Raw genomic sequence first — 27,672 nt, 5'->3', positions numbered from 1 at the left:
TCGGCTCGGCGCGGCTGCTGCGGGACCGCGGCTCGGCGGCGGCGGACCCCGCGCCCGGCGTGAGTGAGGGCGGCGCGGGCCGTCCTGCGCCGTCGGGCGGGGGGGCGGCTTCCCGGGGTCTGCGGGCTGTCGCCCGCTGCTGCGCGAGGGTGCCGGGGGGCCCCGTTGCCCCCCGCCGGTGCGGCGGCGGCGGCGGCTCGGGCGTGCTGCCCTGCCCGGGTGCCCGCCGGGGTGGCGGGGCAGGGCCGGCAGCGGCGTGTGTCGCGCCGCCCCGGGAGGCCGCCGGGGCGCGGCGCCGAGCGCGGCCTGGGCCCTCCGGTCCCGGGGCCGGTGGCGGGGCGGCGGCCTGGGGGAGCATGCCCGGCTCGTCGGCTCGGCTCGGTCTCCTCCTGCGGGCCGGGGGTCTGCGCCCCTGCCCGCCGCTTGCGGTCGGTTGGCGGCGTGCCCTGTGCGCCGTGGGCTGCCGGCGTGAGGTTTTGAGGGGAAGGGGGCGGGAGGGGAGCGGTGTTCGTCCCGGAGGAGCAGCCGCACACCCTCAGAGGACCTGCTTGTGCCTGCGGGTGCTCGAGAGCCAGGGCCACGTTTTGCTGGGAAAACCGTCGTTTCACCCAGTTGCTGCCCCGCGGAGAACGCTAAATCGAGGACCCCGGACCAAAATGTCTTTTGTTCCACGACTTTTAATGTGGCTTTTAAGGGGATTAAATCTGATGCAATCAGGGATCTAAGAATAGCATCGTCCACGTTTCCTAGCATGTGCAAAGTGCTCTGAACGGCTTTTGCATGTTGTGGAGTTGCTACTTTGCAGTGGGGCACCTGGTGTTCCCCGCGGTCGCATGCAGTGAGGCTTGCTTTTCTAGGAAGCCTCTCGATGCTGGAAAGAGGAGCGGTAGCAGAGTCTGATCGGGAAGAGGCAGGCACTCATAGCTCGGATTTAAATTGGTATGGAATGCCCTAACCAGGAGGAATTGACTTTCTTTATTTGCAGGAAAGTATGAACCTGAGTAATTTGCAACTGTGGAAGACAGCAAGTCTGAGCTCATTCTTCATTAACTGGCAAACTGCTCCATTTGTGTTTCTGTGATAATGTACCTAGAGACCGTTGCGTATAAAATAAGGTGCTTCTTCATGTAGCCAAATAAAGCTATAGCCATTTTGTAGTTTAATTTAAATTGTGCCAAAAATATTTTGTTGTTGTTGGATGCAGGGCTCCAATCTGACAATCTCAGTCTTACAAAAATGATTTTATTCTTCCTAAATTTAAGTTTTTCTATTTTAAATGCTACTTCTGTTTATTTTAAGAGTTATTCAGTCTTATTCTGTCATTGCTTTTCCTATAGTTTCACTGGTTTCCCATTTCTGAGTCCATTTCTGGATGGGAAGAAGTCTGTGACTATCAATATGGAAGCAGAACACCCTTCTTTTCTTTTAATACATGACAAAAAGTTAGGCTTACTGCTTTAAATAATGGTTGAATTAAATTTCTTCCTGATTGAATAGTCCTTTAAAATGAAATCGGAATGAGTGATGTCCTTGTAAAAAGGGTTCATCTACATTAGAATTAGAAGTTAGTAGTTGAATATGGAAGGCCTGTGCAGTTTGCAACTGTTATTCCTCTCAGAAAATGAATATTTGGAGTAGAAGTGTAGTGAGCATCAGGCAGCATCATTAATCTTTGCAGATGTAGTACCATTATTAGCATCCCTCTTACCTCTGGGACACATAGTTATCTTCAATTTCCAGACACAAGTTTTATCTTATATCAAATTCTGGCTCTGCAGTGTAGCTGTTGAGCAGCGCTGTGCTGTTTATTAGGTGCCAGCCTGCCTTAAATCTCTGGTAAATGTATGAGGGAGAGATACCTCCTGGCTCTGAGCAAGGAGTGAGAGTGAGCACCCTGTTACTTGCGGTATTTTTTCCTTTGGTAGAACAATTTTAAGGATTCAGGGAGGCAAACAGTTTACTGACTTTATGATGTCTATGTTCCATTTGCCTAAAGAATCATTGTGCAGCTGTGGTGAAATTACTTTCAATGATGATTATATTTTTTTCTGCTTTATTCTCTGCAATCCAGACATCGTTAATCTAGGTTGTGCATTTTATAGCTGGATAAGAGCTTGAAGGCATACTAGTACATGGATATGGTCAGTTCTGTTGTCCTAGAGCCAGACTGAATAGAGGAAAGAAGGTTCTCTTGCTTCAGAACATCACCCCTTTTTCTTTTCTTTTTTTTTTTTCTTTTGGATCAAGTCTTGAAGCATAGGGTGAAGGTTTCTCTTCACGGTGCATGGACGGAAAGCCAATGCGCAGGTAAGATATGAAAAACAATTGTCCTTCTCTTATCCAAATATGATAAATCATGTGAGTTGGTTTCATAAGTGCCTAGACCATAAAATGTTGTTTGTTTTTGTTTTTTTTTTAAAGGCCTGGCTGGGAGAATGAGAATATAAAGCATTCATCTTTAGTCCTTAAATGTATTTAATTTTCAATATTGAGAAGACCAGATGTCTTTAAATGAACATGCTGTTAGGAAGAGTACGGAAGACAAGTTATCATAATTCTCCATTCCCCCCTCCTTACTTCCCCCATTTACTATCATATTTAAAGTCCAGTATTTAATTACTTAGGTATTCCAATTGTGTGAAATAAGCTGCCTGGGAATAAACTTGATTTCTAAGGGGCATTATTTTCCCCTTAACTAAAGGAGTTTAGTCTCTTTGATGGGGTGAGGTCCTGGGTGAAAAGGAGATTTCCTTTCTAATTATGGATGCCAGCTGCCTCAGTTCTAATGAGCTGAAGATGCAGCTGAAGTTTAATTCAGGGGAGTTCTTGCTGTGGTTATGTCAGAAACTTTATCTGTTATATAGAGAAAAAATTGTCACAGTAAATCAGCATGATGACAGGTTGGCAAACAGGATTGTCTGCTAGTTCTAGTTGCTTTTCACTATCCGATGGGAATCCCATGGCAAAACTTAACAGCAGATATATTTCTGTGTGTGATACAGGCTGTGTGGAAGCAAAGTTTCCAGAAGTTCTACACCTCTACATGAAGTAAAGAGAACTCATGCAAATTGCTTAGTCTATCTGCACTCTTTAGGATGTTTAAAGTAGGGAAACTTTATTATGGATAATTCTGTAAACAGTCGTGTAAGAGAAGGCAAGGAATTTTAACCATAGGTGACTCTGTAGAGCATTTCTAGCTACAGCATTTGTAGAAACCATTAGCCTGGGTTCTGTGTAAGGAGGTAAGAAATAAAGTCATTTAAACCCTTGAAGAGTGACACTGTTTAATTAAATGAACCCCTCAAGCGCAACAAAAAAAGACTGTGCCACTGCTTCAGTTAAGCTAATGAGTAAAGCTTGGGACATGATATGGGCATCACTGGGGCTATGTATTGTTCAATACTTTTGCCAAGATAAGAAATGTGGTTTAGACAGTGAGGAGCTGTGTGTGACTTTTACAGTGAGTTCCTTTTTCTCCAAGACTGATTAAGTAGCAGACGAGCTCTCTTCCATCTTAGTCTTCTACAGTGGAGACTGTTTAAATCTTAACTAATGTAAAACCACAGCTTTTCAGGTTCTTATGTTGTACTCCATTTATCAAAATGTTTTTGCAAAATGACATAAAATTGGTGACTAGCTTGGCTTGTATTCTTGTTTTCTCTCTATTTTTCGTGTTCCTAATGGAAAAATTGAGGTTCTAAATTTATTTTTGTCTGCTGTTTTCTGCATGTTGCATTGAGGCAGAGAATTAAAGTGCTGAAGTTCGTATGTCTTTTGTGGGTTTGTGGCCTTGGACTTGCTATCATGGAAGTTCTGCCTGCCACTCAGACTGGGTAGTTTTAGTGGTGGGCAACAGTGCGGGGCTGAAGAAGTAGAGGTTTTCTATTGTGGTGCTGATTCTGGCACTTCAGGCTTTTTTTTTTTTTTTTGCCTTTTTTTTGCCTTTTTTTTTCTTTTTTTTTTTAATTTTATTTGGATAATGGATGCAGACCAGACCTTTCAGTACCTTTTGTTTTCCCTCCATCTATGGCAAGCCAGGGTAGAGCATGGATAACGCGTTTGACATATTTACATGGCTTTACTTTTGAACTAACCTTTCAGCTGATCTCTCTGCCTGGATGTATTGTATTGCTGCACTCTAGCCTGACAGGCATGGCTCTACCATGAGCCGTAGACTTCAGTTCTTGAAGATGCTTGCATGTTTTAAGGGCCTCTGCGTGGATTGTTAAAATTTCTGTTTGTTATTCTACTCTGTGTCTTAGCAGAAAATGATAAAAGGTTCCTGATTGGATTTCAGGCTCACAGATCTTCCTATGAAGTCCAGCTAAACAGATGGTGGACCACTTCCTTTTATCCTTTTACTCAGGGCTCTGCAGCTGTTTAATGCCACATGCGAGAGTCCTGTTAGATATTGCAAGAAGAGGGGAGCGAGACTTGGCCAGTACTGTATTAGTAAACGTGGTGAGTTGGCATCAAATGTGTACAGCATTCAGAGGATGGGAAGTACAATTTGAACAGAAGAGGAATTGCAGCTATTCCTGTCAAGATTATAGTAGAGAAAATGCATTGATGTTCAAACAGGATTTATCTTGCGTTAGAAATGAAGTGATAGTTGGGGCAGGCTATTCTTTCTCACTGTCAGGGAGCAGCAAGGGAACATTGTTTTGCTGAAGGTAAAAGCAAGGCAGAGGGGACCTTTCCAGTGAAGGGCGTAGTCCCACAGTACCTGAGCAAGGAGGGCAGAGCAGATCTGATGATCAGCGTCAGTCAAGAGTCTGGTACTCATCAGGCAAGTCTGTAGTGATGAGGAAGGGCTGAGGTCAAGCCAGGAAGCTAGCTCAGCAGGTCAGTATCAGTGGGGTACACGATTAGGTGCAGATGTGCCTTTAACATAGCTCAGGCTAGGCACGAGGGCTTGAGCAGCTCCCAAGCAAAGTGGGGAGGTCCTCCCAGCTCTTTCTCACCCAGCTCTTTCCTGGCAGCCTGATCCCAGGTTACAGCAGTGCTGTATCGGAGCTGGCTCGAGGACAGGCAGCCAGACCCCACTGATGGGGAGAGGCTGCAGATCCCGACGGTGCACTTGGGGCCCTCATGCACTCAGGAAGTTAACCGATTGCTTGGACGTAGCTCTTGCCCAAGACAAACTGCAAAAGGCTTTGGAAGGTTTTGGAAGACTCCGGTAATGACCTCATCTTTCAGAGTATGGACATCCTCATTCTTGGTGAAACTGAGTTTTCTGGGCTTGGTCAGTGAAAATGAAACTAAACAATGTAAATAGGGACATACACACCAGATCCTTGCTATACTCCTTTTGAGTAATGTAAAATAATATTGCAGTCAGGTTTATCCGGTTGTTTGCATAACTCAACCTCATTGAGAACGTATACCTAAACCTTGCTGGCTAGGTAAGAAAAGGAATCAGTGGTATTTTTACTAATAATCAGACTTTTAGCTAATTCCTAGAGTACCGATTGCCACAATAAAACATTTCCATTTACTTAGTTGGCAGTGTTGTGGTGGTTACTTCTGTTGCTGAAGGTATCACCTTTGGCTGGGCCAAATCAAAATCGTTGTTCTAGCAGTTCTGTAATGAGTATAGGAAATATTTTCTTTGTGTATGTGTTAAATTCAAAGCAAGGTGTTGACAGAAATCACTACTGGTTTGGTTTGTTATTTTCATTTGCTACTAAAACCCGTTGCTACTGAAATCCACTAGAGCAATGTATGATTTTGGATTTCAGTTGATGTTTTCAGCCTGAGGCTTGTTCTGTTTCATAGGCCTTAGGTCAGCCTACTGTTTTCTGCTGAACTGTATTAAAGCTTGCTTGTAAACTCATGCTAAAACATACATTATCTTAAACAAAAAAATGCAGGCCACTCTAACTTGAAAGTTAAGGAGCTCTCTGACACTATCGGAGAGAATTTTTCTTAGATATGTGTTATTAGATAATTTTTTGAACTTTGGAAGAAGCTGCTATAAGCTCTGAGAATGAATGTCTCATAGATGCCTGTGTTAATGAATAAAGTTTTGGGAACTGGCATAGCTGAATAAAATGGAGGCAGAGCAGCTGATTTATTTAGCTGACTTAGTGTTGCAGACTGCCTGTGTTCCCATTTGTACTTCTCAGCAGCGTGCTACAAAAACTGATCCTTTGTCAGCCCTTTCTTAATCCCAATGTATTTGCTGATTTCCCCAGCCCTGCATTTTGATGGAAGCTAATCCCAGAATATCTGCATAGCTGGGTGTGAATCTTTTATCCTTGCATACACGTTTCCTCTCAGATCCTCAACCCTTCTTAATCACCCTGAGTAGTCAGGAGCAGCTCTTAGCTTTGTGTGTGTGTGTGGAGGCAGCTAGCCTGCCATGTGAGAATCAAGTGCTGCCTTCTGTCTTTCACACCTCTAAGCTACTGACTCATCATTTCATTCTCTATGCATATATATGCATAATGCGCATATAATGCAGTTAAATTATTATCCTCGTGGAGACACATGCCATCAGATGGTGTCCTTTTAATTCACACCTCTGTGCCTGTGTATAGCAGCAACCCATAGTGCTTAACATCAAGCATCTGGTTTGATCCAGTATGGAAATTCCCAAGCCCATTGATCACTAGCTTCTGCATTACCCAGAGATAAGTTATGGATGAATCACGAGTGCTAATTTGATTATTACTCTTTTTTCCATCCATTCAATTTTCTTTAATCATTAACCAGCACTTTCTCTCCTGGAGGAAGGAGGGTGGATACAATGCAGGCACTCAGATAAACGCCCATGGGAACAATGCAGGAATGCCTCCAGTTCTTACTAACCAGAGTCCTTTTCAGTTAGTTAATTTAAAGATGTGTTCAGCAGAGTCTCATTTGGGCAGAAAAATCCTGTTCTGTCCTGGCTAGGAAGGACTAGGACTACTGCCTAAATCTGGCCAACTAATCACATGGCGTAAGATGGTCCACCCCATTGCTCTGTGTCAGCAAAGAGTCTTGGGTGGTGGGATTGACAAGGTACACTGTATTCCTTGTGGCAGCATAGCCTTAATCTAATCTTTTTGTACTTAGAATCTGTGCCAGTCTAAAAAGCTCTTTGAGATCTGCTTTAGGGCTGTTTTTAGTGGGGGTTGTCTTTGGGGAAAGCCTACAGGTGTAACAGAGGGGTTCTGCTTTCCAAAAGGAGGTCCTGTCCTGGACGTAGGCCATCTGTTGTGATCTGTAGTTATGTGAACTGGGTTTTTATTTGAAGAATGCTTGTTCTGTGCTTAGATGCTTTCACTGACAGCCTGGTCAAGACAAACTGTACAAAATTATTACAGTAGCATGTGTCTTAATAGGGCTCTTATTTTTTCTTTTTTCTCCCAGGGATTGGTTTGACATAGCTTGAAACCCCTAAGGCACAATAAAATCCATTTGGCTTGCTTAGCAAGAGCTAGACTCTACAGGGGGATTTTTGTCACCACCTTTCTCCATCTCTTGGTAGAAGGATTAAATTACTTCCCCTCTGGCCTTACCTGCTAAGGACTATGAAAGTAAGCCAATTAGGTAAATTAATCTTTAGCCAAGGTTTCTTGGGGTTTTTGTAGGGGTACCATTAAACTTAGTTTGCGTATGCTGCTGTGAGGAGAGCTTAGCTGCATTGTTTGTGAGGAACTTGGCAGAGCTTTGAAAATGGTTGTCAAACCCCACAAGGTGAATTTGGGTTGTGAGGGACAAGAGTGGGTGGAGGAGAGCGAGAGGCAGTATAACAACAGAAGGATTTGTCAGAGGTGTCAGAAAAGGAGAACGGTGATGGATATAAAAAAGATGGAGTAGGGATACAAACCCAAGGCATTTAAAGTGCAGAGGCTGAACAGGAGCAAGCAGCAAAACCCAGAGGGGAGACCCAGCTGGATCTGTGTAACTAAGATATGAGGAAGAGGTAATGGTCTGAAACATCTGAATATGATGATCAAGGAGAGGGTGTGGGGGGAATGGGAAAACAGGCTAAGATGCAAGTGAATAATTCGTGCTGCTGCAGAGAGACTGGTTTCCCTGTGGTTAGAAAGTGCATTTGACATAATAATGAGAGGAAAAGATGTGAGGCTTTTTTTTAATTCTTTCCTTCAAGTGTGCTGCAAAATACATTGAGCAACGGCAAAACAAAGTTAGATTTCTTTTTAAGTCTTAATATGAACAAAGTGAGGTAGTGACAGCTCACGAATGCCAGCGTACCAGAGAAGCTGGTAATGGATAGGGTGTATTGGGTCTTTCAGTATATCTCCAACAGCCAGTGCACTCACTGGATAATTCATAAACATCAATATTCTGATATTTTGCTCAGTATGCTTTAATTGCTCTAAGTGATGGTTTTGCTTTGAAGTGGGAAGAGGCAGTAGTTTCCTACCTTTTCTTTATTTTCATAGTAATTGATATGTCCCTGGTGCTGATCCATCTTTTAAAATAATTGTGCATATGATATGTGGCAGAAATTCACATATGCTTGGAACATGCGAAATGGCGTCTCACGTGTGCACTGATCTGCTTATTTAGTCTGATTGCTGAAAATAGAGTTGGGTTTAATTCTTGTTTAGCACTGATTTCAGTCATAACACGATAGTGAAGCCTGGGGTGTAGGCAGACGTCTCTGCAAAGTGAGGTATGAGATGTGTCATCTTGGTTCATCCCTGCAGAACTGCAGAAGGGCTTGGGGCAATACTGCGTTCCCGTTCTCTCAAGTTAGTAGCATCCATGGTGCGAAGCGTGATCTGTCAGCATTGTTGTGCTGCTGTGTGGAGGGGTATTGCACTTAAGCTGTGGCAGGGCTGACATCTGCTCAGGGATGTGAGGGATAAAGGAAAAGTACCTGAACTTTTGTAAAGAAGGACATCAGATAGCTAGAACATTGCATGTGGAGCTGGGAAGATAGTATGTTTTTCCTACTCTGTGCCAGAAACTTGGTTTATATATTCTCAAGTTGTTCCTCATCTCTAAAGTTACCATCTTGACTTTATTTTCTTCCTTTTTTGGTAGGCCTATAGTTGTGGATACTTTGATTGTTTTGACTTCTTCCTGACTGGTCTGATAATCCCGATTGCCTTCTGCAGTTCTTAGTCTGCCATTCTTGGGAAAGATTAACCTTCTTTTGAAACATGTCAGGGAAAGTGGATTGAGTCAGAAGCCTCCATAATTCAAAAATAACTTAAGAGGTGATGATTAAATGGATATTCTGTGAACCTGAAAGATACTCGTGGTAGGCTGCAGGCCATTTTAAGTTACTGAAGCCTGTGCGACAGTTTAGTGTGTTCAGGTATCACAGTGATGAGCAACCCTATCAAAAATTTAGGTAGAAGAACAGAGCAGTTTGGTTAAATCATGCAGCTGGAATTCTTTGCAATGGAAATCCATCTCCAGCTCTGTCAAAGAAAACTCAAGTGACAATGGGCAAGTCAGCTAATCTTCTCTTCTTTGAGTCACTCTCTGTGAAATGGGGATAATACTTCTCTACCACACAAGGCTATTATGAGGTTCAGTTAATAAATATGTATGTGCAGTTGGATATTACAGCGGTGTGTCATAGAAAGCATATAAAATAGGTATAAATATAAGCCTGTTGCAAGTTGGCATTTGTTTACTTCTAGGTAAGCTTTGGTTTGAGACAGATTCCTCTTTCACGTGATCATGTGCTTGTTTCCACATTCCAGCATGGAGCTGTGGGCACTGCTGGTTTTGCGCTCGTAATTGGTGCGAGCCCTAGAGCTTTGGCTGACAGTTGGTGGTAGATTAGTTGATGATGGTTCTGTCTTATGACTTCCTCCGCTGTAGGTGTACAAGTACTCGACCAGGAGAGACCGGAATGGATGTGACTAGCCGTTGCACACTCGGAGATCCTAACAAACTGCCAGAAGGGGTGCCGCAGCCTGCTCGCATGCCCTACATCTCTGACAAGCACCCTCGACAAACTTTGGAAGTCATCAATCTTCTCCGGAAGCACCGGGAGTTGTGCGATGTGGTGCTAGTAGTCGGTGCGAAAAAGATCTATGCCCACAGGGTGATTCTGTCAGCCTGCAGCCCTTACTTCCGAGCCATGTTCACTGGGGAGCTGGCAGAGTCTCGGCAGACGGAAGTAGTCATCAGAGACATCGACGAAAGGGCCATGGAACTTCTGATTGACTTTGCATACACCTCTCAGATCACTGTGGAAGAAGGAAATGTCCAGACCTTGTTGCCAGCTGCTTGCCTTCTCCAGCTGGCCGAGATCCAGGAGGCCTGCTGTGAGTTCCTTAAGAGACAGTTGGACCCTTCCAATTGCCTGGGCATCCGAGCTTTTGCGGACACTCACTCGTGCCGTGAACTGCTGAGGATTGCTGACAAGTTCACACAGCATAACTTCCAGGAGGTAAGAAGCTAGTGTGCTGGAGTCACGGCGTAAAATGCATGAATGTGTCCTGTGAGAGCTTTGAGCACCTCTCATTTTATGCTTCTTTCCAAATCCTGCCTTTACATCTGCTGTGTGCCCTGATAGTGATGGGTGCTAGCGGTTAGGTGGGGAAGAAAGAGGGAAGAGGTACTTGGAGGACTGTGTCGTACTGGTGATTTGTATATAATCCATAGCATTTCTTCTCTTAAAGTTGTGTGGAGAGTGCTACGTGGAAGGCAAGGTCACAGGTGTAGTTGGAATTTGGCATTGAATCTGATGTGGCTGCACAATGGTGTGACATTCCACTCTCCTTTCAGAAATGTTCTGGATCCTACATGAAGGGAGGGGAGACAGGTGGTAAAGTAAGGATGATACATCATTAGAACCAAAAAAATGGATGTTGAGTTTGGGGATTGGAAAAGTAGGTGTATGGGGGAACATACAGCTGCCTCAGTGGAGTTTGCAACTCCCTTGCTGTAGCAGAACTAGGGGTTTACATCTATGATTCAGCAGAAGTTGTTTGAAAGTAATTCAAATGTGTAATTTTGTAGCTGACCTTTATAAACTCAAGTCTCTCTTCCTTTGTTAATTCTGCCTAGATGATTTTGGGGGGAAAAAAAATTGCCAGCAACTGATTCAGGGAAGGATCAGCATAATAATTAAAGATTCTGGGAGCAATAGTCTGAGAAGAGTGGGTCTTTACTTAACTATACACCCAGATGTAGAAAGGAGCCCAATACTTTTAAGTGTCTTTCCTGAGCCTTGGTTGGAAGGGCAAGAATTTGCGACTGTTTTGGAAGCACCTACTCTCGAGGAGTGGGCTCAGCGTGAAGGTCTGTTCCCCTGCTGGAGAGATTAGTCTCTTGCCTCTTCCAGAAACTGTACTCTTCCATCCCTTGGAACAGGTAGCCTGCTGCGGAGAAATCTCTTTCCACCTGCTTCCCAGGTAGATCCTTTCCAAAGGGAGTGACTCCAGTATCGACTCGTGATGCTAATTTAGTTTCCCCAGAGAAGTGGCAGTATGTAAGTGATTGATCGCAGCTTGCCGACTTTTTTTTCCCTGCAGGAAACAGATTGAAATTGTATTAATTTCAGTCAGGTAGTACTTAAGAAAAATATGAGCAGAAGCAGACACAATTGAACTTGACTGTTGGACACATTGAAGACAATAATTTGGTATCTAACTGTAGACACATGACATCAGTTTACTCTAAAAGTTGCAATTAAATACATCTTTCCTAACCATAAAGACTAGAAAATAGATTTTGCTGTTTAAGATGAGAGCTTGTTTTTTGTAGAACTTGGTGATTTCCCAGAAGCCCTGCATTTTAGCTGACCATTTCATGTGCTCTGTGCTTGCTCTGCATTTCTTTTCTTCTGTGTTTTTTTTGGGAGCAGGATGGTAACCAGATGGTTGTTTATTTTCAGTACTTGGTCGTTTTAATGGTTAGATCTGTGCTGCTCTTGTTATTACACGAGTAGGGCATGCTTACAAGCCTCTAAATAACTTTTTAACAGCATAACAATTTTGTTTTAAAATGTTTTAGCATTAATACATGCAGCTGGCTGTTAAGAGCTGCTTGCTATGGGGTTCTTTTCTTTTGCAGTCCCTCGAAGACCGCTTCCTGTCTTCCTTACCCCTGTTAAAGCTCACAAAGGCAGAAGTTTTGGGCTCGAGAAAACGCTTTCCTCCTCAAAGATGATGCAGATTATTATTGGCTTAACTGAATCGTGGCCTCTGGAAAACAATTGCTTAGATTAGAGCACTGTTTCTTTGGCTTGGGCAGGTTTTGGTGTCCCTTTCAGTGCCCCTGGAGTTTTGCAGCTCTTCATCCTTAATTATCACTTCTTTTGCTTCCACTGTTTCTCTGCAGACAATCTTAGTGGTACTGCTTGTTGGGATTGTATTTTGTTCTGCCGTTGTTTTCCATCTGGAGAGTGGATTGGTAATCCCTGATGGAAGCCTGTGACTTGGCTACTTAATCATCCTCCACTGTGGAGGCTGAGAACTGATAAAAAATGTGCCTTCCTCTGCAGAGGCTGTATGGTCATCGTTCCTCCAAGCCGGCAAAAAGAAACATGAGATGGGAATTTCCTGAATGGCAATGTACAATATTAAGTGCTAGGCATCAGGCCAGCCCATGCAGTTACTTTGAATGCAGTTTGAATTGCTTCATGTCCTCTGCTGTGCTAACCTCTAGTTCTATTAATTTTTATGCGTATTGCTGCATTACATCATTAACTTGTTGGTAAAATGTTTTTCCAAGTTTTCTATTCCCCTCAATTTAATTTGTTGCCTAAAACCCCTAGTGAATCTTGTGCATGTAATGTGAAATGGTTCTATTAACAACTCCGCTGTACAAGAACAGCCTTTGTATTTTTTTGTTTGGTCTCTGACATCTGTGTGAAGGGAAAAAATATACTTAAGCATGAACAACTTGTACTTTGTATCAGCAGACAAAAATTGCACTCCATATTGTATATTCTGACATTTATTCTATCTGTTTTTAAAAGCAGTAATGCACATGAATACTGTAGAAGAAATGAAGCCCATCCAATTCTTGTTTAGTAAGCAAGTCAGTCAAATAGACCATTAATATTAGTCAGGTAATTATTAGTGTCCTGATAATTAAGCCAAAGCATTTAAAATAATTATTCGTTTTACTATGTAAACTAACAAATTGCATAGTAGTAATAACTTCGTTTGCAGAAGCGCTTCCAGTACTTTGAGTTTTGTGAGGCCATCGATGCAACTGGGTTTTCTGAGGGTGGAAGGGAGAGTCTGGACGACCATCCTTAACTCATGAATTTCCAGAACCTCTGTTTTCAGAGTCTGAGGCTGCATTTACAAACTGTTGGGGTAAAGTTTAGACATAAGCTAGTCTACGTAGAAGGGAGGGAGACTATGGAAAAATGCTGATAAAGATCTTTAATGACCAACCCAGTTCTTACTCTAAGGCTGAAGAAGTGTGTGGGCTAACCTTGTTGTGGCTCTTGCTGCCCCTGAAAGCCCACAGGATCCAAGAACAAAGTCTGGTAACTGATCTCATTGTCTGTTGTGTTCTTGTTTAACAATATTTTCTGTTGTCAGTAACTTGGCAATTTTTGCATATTCATTCAGTGCTCTTAAGTAATTTCTTTAGGTAATTAAAAGGACTGCACAGCTGATTGCTGTTGAGATGATGTGCTGGTTTTGGCTGGGATAGAGTTAGTTTTCTTCATAGTAGCTAGTATGAGGCTATGTTTTGGATTTGTGCTGAAAACATTGTTGATAATTCAGGGATGTCTTAGTTACTGCTGAGCAGTGCTTACACAGAGTCAAAGCCTCTTCTGCTTCTCACCCCACCCCACCAGCGAGGAGGCTGGGGGTGCACAAGAAGCTGGGAGGGGACACAGCTGGGACAGCTGACCCCAACTGCCCAAAGGGATATTCCAGACCATATGACATCATGCTCAGCATATAAAGCTGGGGGAAGAAGAAGGAAGGGGGGGGACATTCGGAGTGATGGCGTTTGTCTTCCCAAGTAACTGTTAGGCGTGATGGAGCCCTGCTTTCCTGGAGATGGCTGAACACCTGCCTGCCCATGGGAAGTGGCGAATGAATTCCTTGTTTTGCTTTGCTTGTGCGTGCGGCTTTTGCTTTACCTATTAAACTGTCTTTATCTCAACCCATGAGCTTTCTCACTTTTACCCTTCCAATTCTTTCCCCCATCCCAACCCGGGGGGAGTGAGCGAGCGAGCGGCTGTGTGGTGCTTAGTTGCTGGCTGGGGTTAAATCACGACAGATGATCATGTCAAAGAATGTATTTTGCTTTCATTTATGCTGCAAATCATAAAATAAGTCATGGAATTCTAATGTGGTCGCAAATGATAAGGACAAGCCAATATTCAGTTATTTTCTGTCACTGAACCTCTCGGAGATTACAGGCTACAGACTGGGAATGCTTGTAGGGAAGCCAAGCTGGCAGTTATCAGTCAAACCATTTCTGCAGTTCTCTTCATTTTGGTTCTTGCGTCTTTCTCATCTACCTGGTATCTGTGCAGAAGACATGGTTGTGCATGAGCTCTGTAACCTCTCAAGGCAGTCGCAGACTGACTCGCGTGTGCTCTGTGGTGTGTTGTGTGAGCAGTCCTCCAGTGGCAGCTAAAGCCTCCTGAGAAACTCGGTCGCTGTCTAGGGTACTGAAGGAATTAACGTGTTTGCAGATTGTCAGTGGCTTGAATTTCACAAGAGATCAGTCCTCAGGGCCTTAGGAGGCTCTGATTCCCTTTTAAGCACATCTGGACTTGTGCATACTCTATGTATATATTTAGAGTGAATGAAAGAGGCAGGATCAAACGAGTCCATCTCCCCCCTCCTGAAATATTTTCTGTTCTGCCACAAATCGGCGTTCAGGAAGACTTGCCATGTTCTCTTCAATGCCTCTGGTAACTTGTTTCTGAGACTCTTATTTTTGTGCTCTGTTTTGGATTTCTTGTGAACAGAGCCTCTCTATTCTGATACCACTTTTCAGTCGTATTTATCACCTATGCAACATTTTTATCTCTGCATTATGTATTAGACATAGCAAACAAGGAGACTGATTTAAAGAAGGGCTTTGTTTTTCCTAAATTTTGAACAGTGATCAGTGTGTTCTGATGGCTTAGTCCTTTAAAAGTGTCCTACAAAAGAACACTTGGTGTAAAATTCCCTTTCACTTGCATCCCCATCTAGAAGTGTCTTTTGTGTTGCTAGGGACTCCATTCTGCTCTGTGCAGCAAACCCTTTACATGTGTTGATGACAAAACTGATGGGTATTTGGCACTTTACTGGATCTGTCCATTAGACTCTAATTCAAGTGGACTGTATCACCTTTAGAGTTGCACTGAAGTGCTGGAGTGGTGAATGGCTCTGGAGCTTTGGCCGCTGTCCTTACTTTCTTTTTTCCCTTTCCATTTAACCAGGTAATGGAGAGTGAGGAGTTCATGCTGCTTCCTGCCAATCAGCTCATAGACATTATATCCAGTGATGAGTTAAATGTTCGCAGTGAAGAGCAGGTGTTCAATGCAGTGATGGCCTGGGTGAAATACAGCATTCAGGAAAGAAGACCGCAGCTGCCACAGGTAATCTTGAGCACAGTAACATTCGAGACTGCTTTATCCAGGGGAAGAGTAATGAGGGCTGATATGGTGGTGCCGCAGCAGTGTTACAGTTCTGAATGCATGCAAAGCCACGGTAATTCTCTCTGACTTCCACCTGTGTTAGGTGGTTTGCACTTGCCCTTCATCTAGGCTAGAAGGTGCACTGTCTAGAGCCTTCAATAGGGGCTTTGTTGAATTGTTTCCAGGTAGGACTTGCCAAACTAGATCACTCCAGTAGTCTGTCGAGACAAAACCTGCCTGCATTGCTTTGAGTGTTGTATAAAAAACACAGTGGATAAGAAAAAGCTTGTCTTCATTTGTGGTGTATCTTTAAGCTGTGCTGTTTGATTTATGCCTCAGCCCTCATGATCTTATACTGGAGCTTGTCAGAATGGTTTTGTTGAAATACGATGCTTCATCTAAGCCAAGCCATTTCACAGAGAAGTACCCATTCTGACAAAGCTGTCAGCTGGAAAGCCTCTGAAGTCTCAGGCTTTCTGATCAAAAGAGGTGAGAGGCTGCCTGCCTCAGTGTTTCTGCTTTGGAAATAGATGTTAAATGCAACTTCATTTGGTGGAAAGCTTTTGAAAATTTTTTTAAACCAACCAAACCAGAAAAACCTGCTGTTCTCAAGGTAGCTTTTAATGCCCTTATAACTGTTTGCCTTTTTAGGCCCCTCTGTCTATACCTGTTTGCGCCTCTAAATTCTAAAGTGTTGTGAAAGGCATGTTATTTGTTATTGTTCACTTACTGCACAATACCACTCACATTTAAGAGAGCTACATGGTTGATAAAACTTCTTACTGAACTAGTGTTTCAGGCAGATGTATTGACATCTGTAGTTTTGTAAAGGTTTTCAGTTGTGACCTTGTTTTCAGCTGTTAATAGATCCAATAGATTGTCCCCTTTCAAAGACTGATTTTCTGCTGGGTATCTAAATTGGTATGTTGAAAAGGCAAAGGTGCTGTAAGATGAGCTGCATTTATCTAAAATGCCAGGGTTTGAATGTGTAAATGACTGTGCATGTTTGCCAGAGGAATTATTAACTCTTTATCGAAATTTGTTAGCCGCTATTGTTTTCCATTTGGCTTCTTGCATCTCTGTGGGTATATGTGGTTTACCATATATGTTCTGTTTTGTGTTTTAGGTCCTGCAGCATGTCCGTCTACCGCTGCTGAGTCCCAAGTTTCTTGTGGGTACAGTGGGTTCTGATCCACTAATTAAGAGCGATGAGGAATGCCGGTAAATCTCCTCACTGACTTACAGAATCAGATTTAATTGTATTTGCATCTATTCTCTAAAACTGTGCTGATTTGTTAGTGGTAAATGGGTGATATCTCACAATTTCCTCTTTTGCAACTGGGAGGAGAAGAGATGCAAGAAAAAGTGTTTTCTATTTGCATAATAGTCAGTAGTGTGCCCTAGAAGTGTTTTTGTTCTTTCAAGTTTTCAGTGAAATAGCAAACTTTGAGTGTGCAGTTTGACTGTTGGTAAAATACCCTTCAGTGTATTGTTTTCCATTTCACCTTTTTTGTTTCTCTAGTCATGACCTTTCATTACAGCTTACCACTTGCATGGCATTCACTATCTTGTTAGGACTTAAAGTAGTTTTTCTATGTAAAAAGTCTGCACTTTGGTAACTGAATTGGACTCTGGGATTAGAGTCTGCTATTTCCCACAGTGCTAGTGCAGGGAAACTGTCATTTCCTCCTCTTACAGTATGAGTCTCACCCTTCTGGTTCTACAGAGTTCTGTGTCATCTATAAAGCACGCAATTTTTCTTGTGCTTAATGTAAAAAAGTTCAGGGGATAGGCTAAACTGTTCTCTTCCTGAATAAGCATTCATACTGGGGGAATTCCACATTTGTAGAGGGAAGGAGGACTTTTTTTTTCTTTTTTGTTTTATTCAAGGGTTTGGAATATTAGGATTAGTCCAGGTGGCAAGTCATGAATGGATGGACAGTGTGAGCTGGCCAGAGCTGATGGAGAAAATATTCATCAGAAGGGTAGTATCTCCATCTATTGGTCATGTGTGTGTATTATGTATTTGTGTGCTTTTCAACTCCTGTTTTGTTCCTAGACAAAACAACTGATTGTTAAGTTTTAGCTTGAGGCAGACTGGGTTTTTCTTTTCCGCACAGTAAGCCTGACAAATCTCTTGTCATAGTTTTTTATCAGTCTTTATAGCAAGCAATATCTATTATTAACTCTGGCCAAATATTGATACTGGTCTACTGCTGTCACTGTGTAAATGACTTACAAACAACTGATGAGTATTTAGGTGACAGTGTATGTTTTAACTAGAGCTATTCATGCACATATGTGATTTGTGAATACCTGAAGTGCATGACTAGTGCTGGCTGCTCTTGCCATCAGTTTTGATTCATACCTTCTCCTGAGACTGGTATCAGGTGAACTTTGGGGATTAATATTTTCCTGTCTTGCACAGGGATCTAGTGGATGAAGCTAAAAACTATCTGCTGTTGCCCCAAGAGCGACCCCTGATGCAAGGACCAAGAACTAGACCGCGCAAACCTATCCGCTGTGGAGAAGTGCTCTTTGCAGGTATGTATAGCTCCAGTTGGCTTAGGTCAGGAGACTCAAGTCTAGGTCTTCTGGTGGTAGTGTTTGCATAAGGCCAGTCTTCCCAACATATTTCTGAAGTGACCTGTGCATTAATATTTGGAGGTTTGAGTTAACTTACACTTTCTCACTTGGGTGATTTCTTTGGTGCTACGAACACCACAGTACTTCCAAGCTTACGTTAATCCTCTTGAAAATCACATTCTGTCTTCTAATTATAATCCTGAGAATGAGTAACTCGGAGATGGGGCTACTGGGTTAAGGCTGACAAAGTCCGGAGGGATTATTTGTACTAGGCGCACATACAGTACGTGAGCTCAGTGCGTTGTTATGACGCTATTTCTTGTGTTTGGTTCCTACAGTGGGGGGCTGGTGTAGCGGGGATGCAATTTCCAGTGTTGAGCGCTATGACCCTCAAACCAATGAGTGGCGGATGGTGGCTTCCATGAGCAAAAGACGCTGTGGTGTTGGAGTCAGTGTTCTGGATGATCTCCTCTATGCTGTGGGAGGCCATGATGGTTCCTCTTATCTTAACAGTGTAGAAAGGTAGGTCTCCATAAGGCCAATGTGCAAAATGTTAACTCTGAATGTTTAAAGCTGGGTGCAGCCTCTTAAAAATGAGTTCGTTTTGCCAGCTGTGTTCTTATTCTGCTGAAAACCTGAAATTTATATTACCCGTTATCTACATTTCCTCCTCCCTTGCATAACCCTTCAATATTGTGTTGGTTTACTGCTGAACTAGGACTCTGTGCATAACAGCTTGTGTCATGTTATCCCCAGCTTAACAAGACAAGACATAGCCTTTGGTATAAGGAAGGCATATATAAGGGGTGGGTCTGGGTATAATTGATGGGAGGAGTGATGATCCTGGTTAACCTTTGCAATTGCGGGTTTGTTTTTAGCATTGTTGAGGAAGGTGGGGTTACAGTAAGCATGTCTTAGATGTTGAGGGAAAGATCCTGGAATTTTATTGTGGAGTGGTAACTAGAGAATTAAGGAACCTTGGTGCTTATACAGAAGGAAAATAGGTCAGTTTTAGACCTGTGAAAGGCTTAAGTCAAACAAGCTTTACCAAGCTTCCTGTTTCTGGGAGATGCATATGGCAATCCCCATGCCTAAAAACCACATGACTCGAGCACTCCTAGTACTCTAAATCTCGGCCCTGTAACAAATCCAATGAGCTAGACAAATATCTCTGTCATCCTCGAGCCTCTCCTTCTTCCCACATATCTCCTTGCATACTCCCAGCTTCCCAAATCACGACCCTACCCTTACACCTCCCATGTCCTGCACTTTTCTGCTATGCACCTTGTTTCCTTGTCTCTGGATTCCCAAGTCCATCTGGTTCCTTCATCTTTTATCTCAAAATGCAGGGCCCGGTGCTGGCTGAGTTCTTGTGTGAACTGCAGAGAGCATACAGCAGAGTAACTCTGGCTGCTGCTCTTTGCATAGATGCAAGTTACCACATGTCGGCCAGTCCCTGGTAACGTGCTCTCTTATGAACCTGAACCTTTGATCTTCAGTTTGAATAATCTCAAGCTGCAGTTTGAACATCCCTGGAATAACATGTATTGGATGCATTATATCACTTCAGGGCTTTTATCCAACTTACAAATAGCTGTGTTGCAGTTTAAGCTCTGGGTAGGCCAGTTTCACTGCCTTAGTAGTTCCCAGGCACGGGAGAGTCTGAAGCATACCTAGACAAGCAGTTTGTGCTGTTTGGTGTGTTTTTCTAGGTATGATCCGAAGACCAATCAATGGAGCAGTGATGTGGCCCCCACCAGCACCTGCAGGACCAGTGTTGGAGTAGCAGTTCTTGGAGGCTACCTCTATGCTGTGGGTGGCCAGGATGGTGTCTCTTGTCTCAACATTGTGGAAAGGTACTTTTTTTTTTAAATTAAAAAGTGGGACACAGGGAGAAGAGGGTCTCTTAGAAGGTGCAGTTGATGTAGATGAGCAGGAGAGGAGGTAAGTACTGTACAAATCTTATGGGGATTTTTGTTTGGAGAGGATAAGGTCAGTCTTCCTGCCCCGTTGTGAAGATGTTGACACTTCACTAAGCTTTGGTGTTTATTCTTTTGCCAGGTATGATCCCAAAGAAAACAAATGGACTCGAGTGGCTTCCATGAGCACCAGGCGCCTGGGAGTTGCAGTAGCTGTGCTGGGGGGCTTCCTCTATGCTGTGGGAGGCTCTGATGGAACTTCTCCTCTCAATACTGGTATGCCTTTTGCTGTCTCTTAATTGCAGTCAGCACTTGTCATGGTCCTATTTGTCCTTAGTGTCCCCAGATGGCTGTTGAATATCTTAGTGATCAGTTTGTAGTGTTTTTTCTTCTTTACATATGATTTTTGCCATACAGTAATTCACTCTCCAGGCTTGTGAGGCCCTATTACCTGGTTGTGTGTCGTTTTTTTCTTTCTTGATGCTGCATTTGGCAGTGTGTCCTGAATACAACACTTTGATCATTTGCATAACAGTTGCAAGCACATCTTTTTTTCCTGCAGTAACCTTTTTCTGCTGTAGGAAGGAAGGTGCCAAAGGTAAAACTACTGCAAGATGGTAATGCAGGTCAGTTTGTAGCATTGCCAGCTCCCCCTTGAGTGAAGACGCTGAATGTGATTGACTGTGTAGGGCTGGAGACGGGCAAGATAATAGCAAGTGTTCTATAGAAGAAAAGCGTTAGAGATAACAAACTGGTTCATCATATTTTTGGTGTGTGGAAATTGTAGCGTCTTTACAGATTGAGCAATACTTTGGATGCAGGCTCAAAAGTGCTAACCCCCACTGCCTGCCAACCCTGTTGTCCAAAGATGTGTCATTTCCTCTGCAGTGGAACGCTACAATCCCCAGGAGAACCGCTGGCACACAATTGCGCCCATGGGGACGAGGAGGAAGCACCTGGGCTGTGCGGTATACCAAGACATGATATATGCTGTGGGAGGCAGAGATGATACAACAGAGCTCAGTAGTGCTGAGAGATACAACCCTCGAACCAACCAGTGGTCTCCTGTTGTGGCCATGACATCCCGCCGGAGTGGAGTGAGTGTGGCTTGGTTTGTTTGTCTATACCGTACATAATCACGTGGTGAGAGCACAGGGTAGAGTGTCATCTCGTGAGGTTTTTCTCTTGCTTCCTCTGTACCTTCATCTCTCTTCTTCTGTGAGGGGAAAGGTTAGCAAAAAGTCAAAGCTCTTTAGCAAGACTAGAGAATGAAGTGGTAGTCATGTCATGCCATAGACAGCTGTTTAACATTCCTGAGGATGGGGAAATGGAGTCATTTTTTAATAGTTTTGGTCCCTTGTATGGAGTCAACTGCTTAGGCCTGAAACAGAGGAGTTCTTTAGGTTTTTACTTGGTGACGTAGCCATACTTGGTATGAGATACTGTTAGAGAACTCTATCAAAATTAGTACCCGAGTCTCTTTGGATGAATTAGGAGGTGAACAAACCTACTTGCCCAGAAGAAGGAGCTGGGAAACTGGGCAAGCATTAGTGTTTAGATACAAACTTCCAGCAAAGTCTTTTCATTGCCTTGAGATGTGTGTGGGTACAGGGTTTCTGGGCTTTCACTTAGTATGTTGCCTCTCTTCACCAAATCCCATGAGTATGGGGAGTGACAGCATGTTCTCATCAACTACTAATCTTCGTGCTTTCTGTAGACATGTGAACAAAAGATTAATATAGTGTTTTAAGTAGTCGTCGTGTTTGGGCACATGCAAATGTTATGAATATTTATCATTGGATACTGGATTATATAGTAAAGAGTGGATTAATTTTGTCTGTATGTTAGTATTTCAGTGTCTGGTGAGGCAAGTATGAATCATAATTTGAGCAACTACTGGTTTTGGAGGCAGAGAACACGTATTTATTTCTGTCCTCAAAGCATATAGTATGCTGTCCAACACTGTCCTTTTTAGTTACTGATTAGGCATTGACTTCTCATGAGCTGCTTCTATATTTGCTTTCTGTAGAAACTGCTAAACAGATTCATCTGTATCTGCAGCCCTTCTGAGTTTTCCAGCTTCCTCAAAGCCAAAACAAGGACCATTTTACATTGTGTTCTTGTCATCTTTTCCTCTGTTATGCCATGAGATGTTTTCACTGGAAGTGATCTTCCTAAACCACAGAACTGTTTGAGATTTCAGTGATTTTGTGCTTCGGCAGAAAGGTGAAGTAGGAAGGCTGGAGGCCAAGGTGCTTACAGATGGCCCAAGCCCCAGCCTGAGGGGAGCAGGCCAGGGGCTTACATATGGTTCTCCTAGTTTAAGCAAGCGTTCCAGGCTATAGGCTGGTAGATATTCTGGTGCATGCGTGTCACACTTGGTGAAGAATTTCAATCCAGGACACAGTAAGTTTTGGCTGACAAAGGCTTAGGTTCTTATGTATGTATTATCATTCAAGCAGTTCTAGTTCTTGTAGCTGGTAATAAGGGGAACCTTCTGCTTTTTCTGTGAGATTCTCTATTTTGAGATAAATATTTAACTTTTCATGTCTTGTTATTTTGTAGGCTATTTTATTTGTCCTTTTCCCCCGACCAAAAAACCTCTACTGCAGACTTTCTTCCACCAAATATGGTTATTAAATCCTTTTATTAATATTTTCATTTTAACGCTTCTTTTCAGGACGTGTCTTTTCAGGACATCCCAGCTAAATAGCTGCTATCTGTGATGGTTGTTTTGCAGGTTGGCCTCGCCGTGGTCAATGGACAGCTGATGGCAGTGGGGGGTTTTGATGGCACAACGTACTTGAAGACCATCGAGGTGTTTGATCCGGATGCTAACACATGGAGGTAACTGTTAAGTTTGTGAAACAGTCAAATAGTGATCTCCAGCTGTAGCTGCTGCCACCCGGCTGGAGCTGTCCCAGCCAAAGCAGAAATGTGATGTACACCATAGTGAAGAACTTGGGTGTGGTAGCCAGCATAATGTTCACATTGTGGCTTGTTGACTTGCATGAAAGTGTAAGAAAGAGGATTACGTTTTGAAAAATATCCCCATGTGCCATTTACCTACGGCATCCCCATGTCTAGGACTATGGGAGTAGTAGGCAGTTGAGAAACGTTTTCTTGCAGATTTCTGCTTGAATTCCAGCCTTGACTCCATTTTAAGTAAAATGGGAGCGAGATTTCCATAGTTTTCCCATCTGAGTATCCCAACAGATTTAACCAACACTTAATGAATAAAGTCTCATTGCAGGTATGAAAATGGTGTACAGGTAGGTTATTGACACCCAGAGAAAATAAATGATTTAGCAGACTTGTTGGGTAGCAAGCAAAAGGTCATACCAAAACCTAGTTTGATTTTTTTTTTTAAGTACTACTTTTGAACATAACAAAAATGGACCACATTGAGAGAGAGATGCCCCTTCTGTTTATTTTGGGCTGAGTCTCTTCTGCTTCCCAATAAAACTAAGCTTGCCTTAGCAGAAGGAGCTCACAGTCATGATGTAGAATTCAGCCTACTCATTTTTTGCTTTCAAGCTGAGGCTCTGATTTCCAGATCCTTTTGGAGGAACTGAAACAGAACACTTTGAGCATATGATGTTCTTCCCCTTTAAATCTGCAAGACAGCAATTGGAAGAATTTAATCTGATTTACAAGCTGAGAGAAATAATATGAAATCGCTGATCAAAACATGTACTGAGCAGAAGGGCTATTTTTCCTATTTCTTTTCTAGTCATAACTGCACTTGAAAGCAATTGCCTGTGTATTTATTCCCAAATCTAATTAGTATTAAATTTCAAGCTCCTATCTATATTCATGCTAAGTAAGAATCTGGCATTTAGTAATCTGGCAGGGGTGGGGAACAGAAAGAAATTAATGTCCTTATTCCTTCCAACCTAGTAATACTGGTAGATTAACCCTTTCCTGCTGAGATAATTTGTCATAAGAAGCAGTGGAAGAATTTCTCCTTGTTTGTTGAGTTATGGACCATGCCTTTTGAACTGCTGAGAAAACCAGTTGAGTAGAGAGTAATACCTACTTCATATTCCTTAGCTGAATGGTTTCAGCTACTCCCAGTGACAGTAACAGTAATAAGATGTCTTGAGTTAGGAGTTACTGCCTGGGCTAGCATTCACAGAAGTTTAGGAGGTTGTTCAAGTACTAGCTTGTGGGTTTTTTCTCCCACTGCATTCAATATAGTTTATCAACATCTGTGGTCTTCTCTTTCTTTCTTTTGTTTGCTGAACTTCTTGCTCTGTGAAGGATATTTTTTATTTGTGTAGCCTGACCGAGAAACGCTTCTGATGCAGTCTGGGTTTAACAAATTGCATTGGTAGGAGTTGTTTGAAGAACTTGCTTCTCCTGTTTCTGCCAGCAGACTTCAGTGGCACAGAGGGGAATACGCAGCTGAAGTGAGTAGGATGTTGGAGTCTATAGGGATCAGATTTCCATATGAAATGCAGGCACCATTTCAGTAACGTATTTTGGAGAAACAGATGGTGCTTGGGATGTGTTATATCTTGGTTGGAGCAGCTGAATTTCGGGTATTAGAAATATAAAAGAAATTAGTTGAATTGTGAGTCCAAACCTGTTCTTGCTCTTGTGTTACCCAAAATGTAGCCCAAGGTCAGCTACAGCATGCAAAGTTCTTTTCTATGTTGTACATTACCAGACGGGGAGAAAGCAAGTGATTACGCGAGTAACAGAAAACTGGGGTGTCAAAACGAGCAGCAGTTTCTGTTTTGAGAGAGAGAGGCATGAGCAAATACTTCCAAGGTAAACAGCTGTACGTCAGATGACTGCTACCCAACTTCTTACTTGTCATGGTCCGCTTTAACCAGAGGTTAACAATGGTGTAATTGTGCTCACAGGGGCTGGTTCAGTCTTTCCCATGGTAGCTCCATGAAGGAGCTGAACCAGTGTGACCACTGAAACCTTGTCTTTGCAGGTTGTATGGTGGGATGAACTATCGGCGGCTGGGAGGAGGAGTAGGTGTTATCAAAATGACACACTGTGAATCCCATATATGGTAAGCATCAAGAGGGAGGGAGACCCCTTGGTTCTCATTCCTAGAAAAACTGAAGAGACTTGTTGACACTGGACCTCTTTGCAGCTCTAGTATGCACGGTCTAGATCCAATGTAACTCTTTGCCGGTGACTCTTTCTATGGAATTATAAAAATGACTTCTGTGAGAGTGTGCCCAATGGGAGACCATGTTGTCAGACTCCAGGGAACCACTGGACAAAAGTAGAAGCGTTGCTTATGTCCGTATTTTTTCTAAATAGTCTACATTTTTGAATAAACCAAACTGTAAAAGTTATTGTAGCGTAAACAATGCTGATGTAGAGACTACATGCCATACTGGGAGTCTGGCAAGGAGGAGGGTTTCCTGCTTTCCCTCCTGCTGTGCGAGCAGTGGATGTGGCAGCTATGTGGTGGGCGAAAGAGGAAAGCGAATACAGAAAACATTGCTTTTGCCTTATTTACAGAGAGCTTCAAAAAAGTACTTGACCTGCAAGGTGCCACCTTTGCACAGAAGCTTTTCTGTGCACAGAGTATATTTATTTTTTCATTTAATTTGTATCATGTATTTTCTTTGTATCGCTCACAGCGATAATTCCAGCTTTTTATATACATATATATGTGTGCATATATATATGTATTTTATATATATATGTATATGCGCGTGTGCGATTTGAGTTTTGAGAAGCTGGTGGTTAGGGCAGGGCCATGTCCTGCCAGCTGTTGTGGTTCCAACCCTTGTGGTATGTTTTAGGGTCTCTTAGAGTACAGGAGAGCTATGAGGATGGTTGCCCTGAGTATCTTTTCAGTCTTGCTGCAGGCAAGAAGTAGAACTGGAACTCTCATCTATCGACTGAATCAGTGAAGTGCCCAAAAAGGGTGAGAGTGAAAAGGATTTCAAATGATGCCTTTTTACTGTACAGTGTATGGTACAAAAGTTCAGCTTTTGTCTCTCCCCTCCCCTGTATATGAACCTAGAAACAACTAGTTGTTGCTTACTTATAAAAACCTTTTTCTCACGTTGCCTGCTAGATATCGGTTCTTGTCTGAAGCTGGGATGCAGGTATCATCTGTTAATTCTGACTAGCCTAGATCAACACTCACTTCTCAGGTTCTTGCTAGAATGGCAGACCCGCAGTCAGCTCCTGCTGAAAAAAGCTTAGACCAGCATCGTCTTAGCTGCCCTCCTGCCTCTTGTCTGTGTCTTTAAAATTCCTGTTGTAAAACACTGACCATGATGAGATGGTGCCTTCCCTTTTAGTGATTTTTATGCACTTTGCCTGTGTTTGTTTAGAGCAGGGAAAGGTATGAGGCTCATTAAAGAGTTTGGAGGAGAGGGACTGTTTGCTGGCACTGTGAGTAACTGTCATGTTTCAGTGACTGCGGAGGCACCCAGGGGTGGGGGGGAGAGGAAGGAGGAACTCTAGACTCAAAGGTTCTGATATGTTTGTACTGTAATTTCTATCTAGTATGAAAGAATGACCTTTTGCACCTGATGTAACTTTGGACCTTACTAAATCTGATTTTAAAAGAGTAAGAGGACTGTAAATTCTTGAGATGAAAAAGGCAGTGCTGACATCTTAAGTTAACTTCATAGTTTGATTCATGTAACTCACATTTTAATGTGCTTGAATATAGTAAAAATTACACTACAGTAATAAATGGGTCATTAAAACTTTTTTAAAAGCCCCTTTTCCCCTAAAGGTCGGTATTCTTGTGTTTACATATGAAGATCATTTGCACCTTTACAAGGAAAACAAGTATTCTGTAAACAAATGTTTACATGTATCATTTATGCTTTTTTCTAGCATGAGTAACTTGTATAAATAGTGCTATCTTAATAAATTTCTTCAATGCTGTTCTTTGTTTGTTCCTTTGGGTGAAAGCAGTGGACTGTGCTTTTGTATAGTTTATGTGGACACAGATGCTGGGTTGTGGGTTTTTTTTTTTTTTTTTTAGATACCAGGTCAAGTAAAACTGGCTTGAAACTCTGCTGTTTAGTGTTACCCTCAATTGCTTAGAAGCACATCATTCAGAACCAGCTTTTTCTGGACGAAAGCATCTGCACTATCAGGCTAAATCTAGCTCTGTTCACTTAACTGCGGTTATCAATGAGGGCTGTATCCCAATTTGCAGATAAGCATGTAAAAAAAAGAGACGGAAGTAGCTTTTCATTCCAGCAATACCTTACAGCTAGGCTGTAGTAGATATACATAGCAAAGCATCACTTTTGAAAGCTGAGTATGGCTGTAGTTCATATATGTACTCCACTGGAGTTTCACATGCTATTAGTCTGTGTTCTTAAGGCAAGGTAGAGATTAAAAGAGTCTATACAGAATTTAGTTTTTTAGAGATTATTTATGCAAATTTGTTGGAAAGAGCTGAGCATTAGATTTAAAACTAAGCCATGGGTGTAACAGTCCTGTTTTCAAATCAAATACAGGTGCCAGTTATGTCAGACCTCCTACTCCTGCTTTACCCAGTGTTCCTCTGAATCGAGATAGCAAACTTTGTCTAAGATGGTTCATAAAAGGAAACTAAAGCACCAGAAGTGATAGTTTAAATAGCTGCAGAGCTGTCAAGACCTTCAGAAGATTGCTTAGCTGCTTCTA

At 42.7% G+C, this 27,672-nt stretch overlaps 1 protein-coding gene across 3 annotated transcripts; it reads left to right on the top strand.

Moving 5' to 3' along the window:
* Nucleotides 1–27,672, top strand: KLHL20 (kelch like family member 20). Of its 3 annotated transcripts, XM_050900725.1 has the most exons (14): nt 1–59; nt 986–1,115; nt 2,248–2,307; nt 9,796–10,369; nt 15,335–15,493; nt 16,659–16,753; nt 17,961–18,076; nt 18,457–18,640; nt 19,831–19,974; nt 20,180–20,313; nt 20,926–21,134; nt 22,778–22,884; nt 24,986–25,066; nt 27,504–27,672. In XM_050900725.1, the coding sequence occupies exons 3-14, from the start codon at nt 2,285–2,287 to the stop codon at nt 27,562–27,564; spliced, it is 1,887 nt and encodes a 628-aa protein (XP_050756682.1). In that variant the 5' UTR covers nt 1–59; nt 986–1,115; nt 2,248–2,284; the 3' UTR covers nt 27,565–27,672. The 3 variants fall into 3 exon arrangements, with proteins under 3 accessions (XP_050756682.1, XP_050756684.1, XP_050756683.1); XM_050900727.1 differs by lacking the exon at nt 27,504–27,672 and having other exon boundaries at nt 24,986–26,453; XM_050900726.1 differs by lacking the exon at nt 986–1,115 and having other exon boundaries at nt 25–59.

The sequence above is a fragment of the Gymnogyps californianus genome, chromosome 8 (genome assembly GCF_018139145.2).
Source record: "Gymnogyps californianus isolate 813 chromosome 8, ASM1813914v2, whole genome shotgun sequence".
Taxonomy (NCBI): Eukaryota; Metazoa; Chordata; class Aves; order Accipitriformes; family Cathartidae; genus Gymnogyps; species Gymnogyps californianus.
The sequence above is the reverse complement of the archived record's forward strand: the minus strand, read 5'-3'. Positions and strand labels throughout refer to the sequence as shown.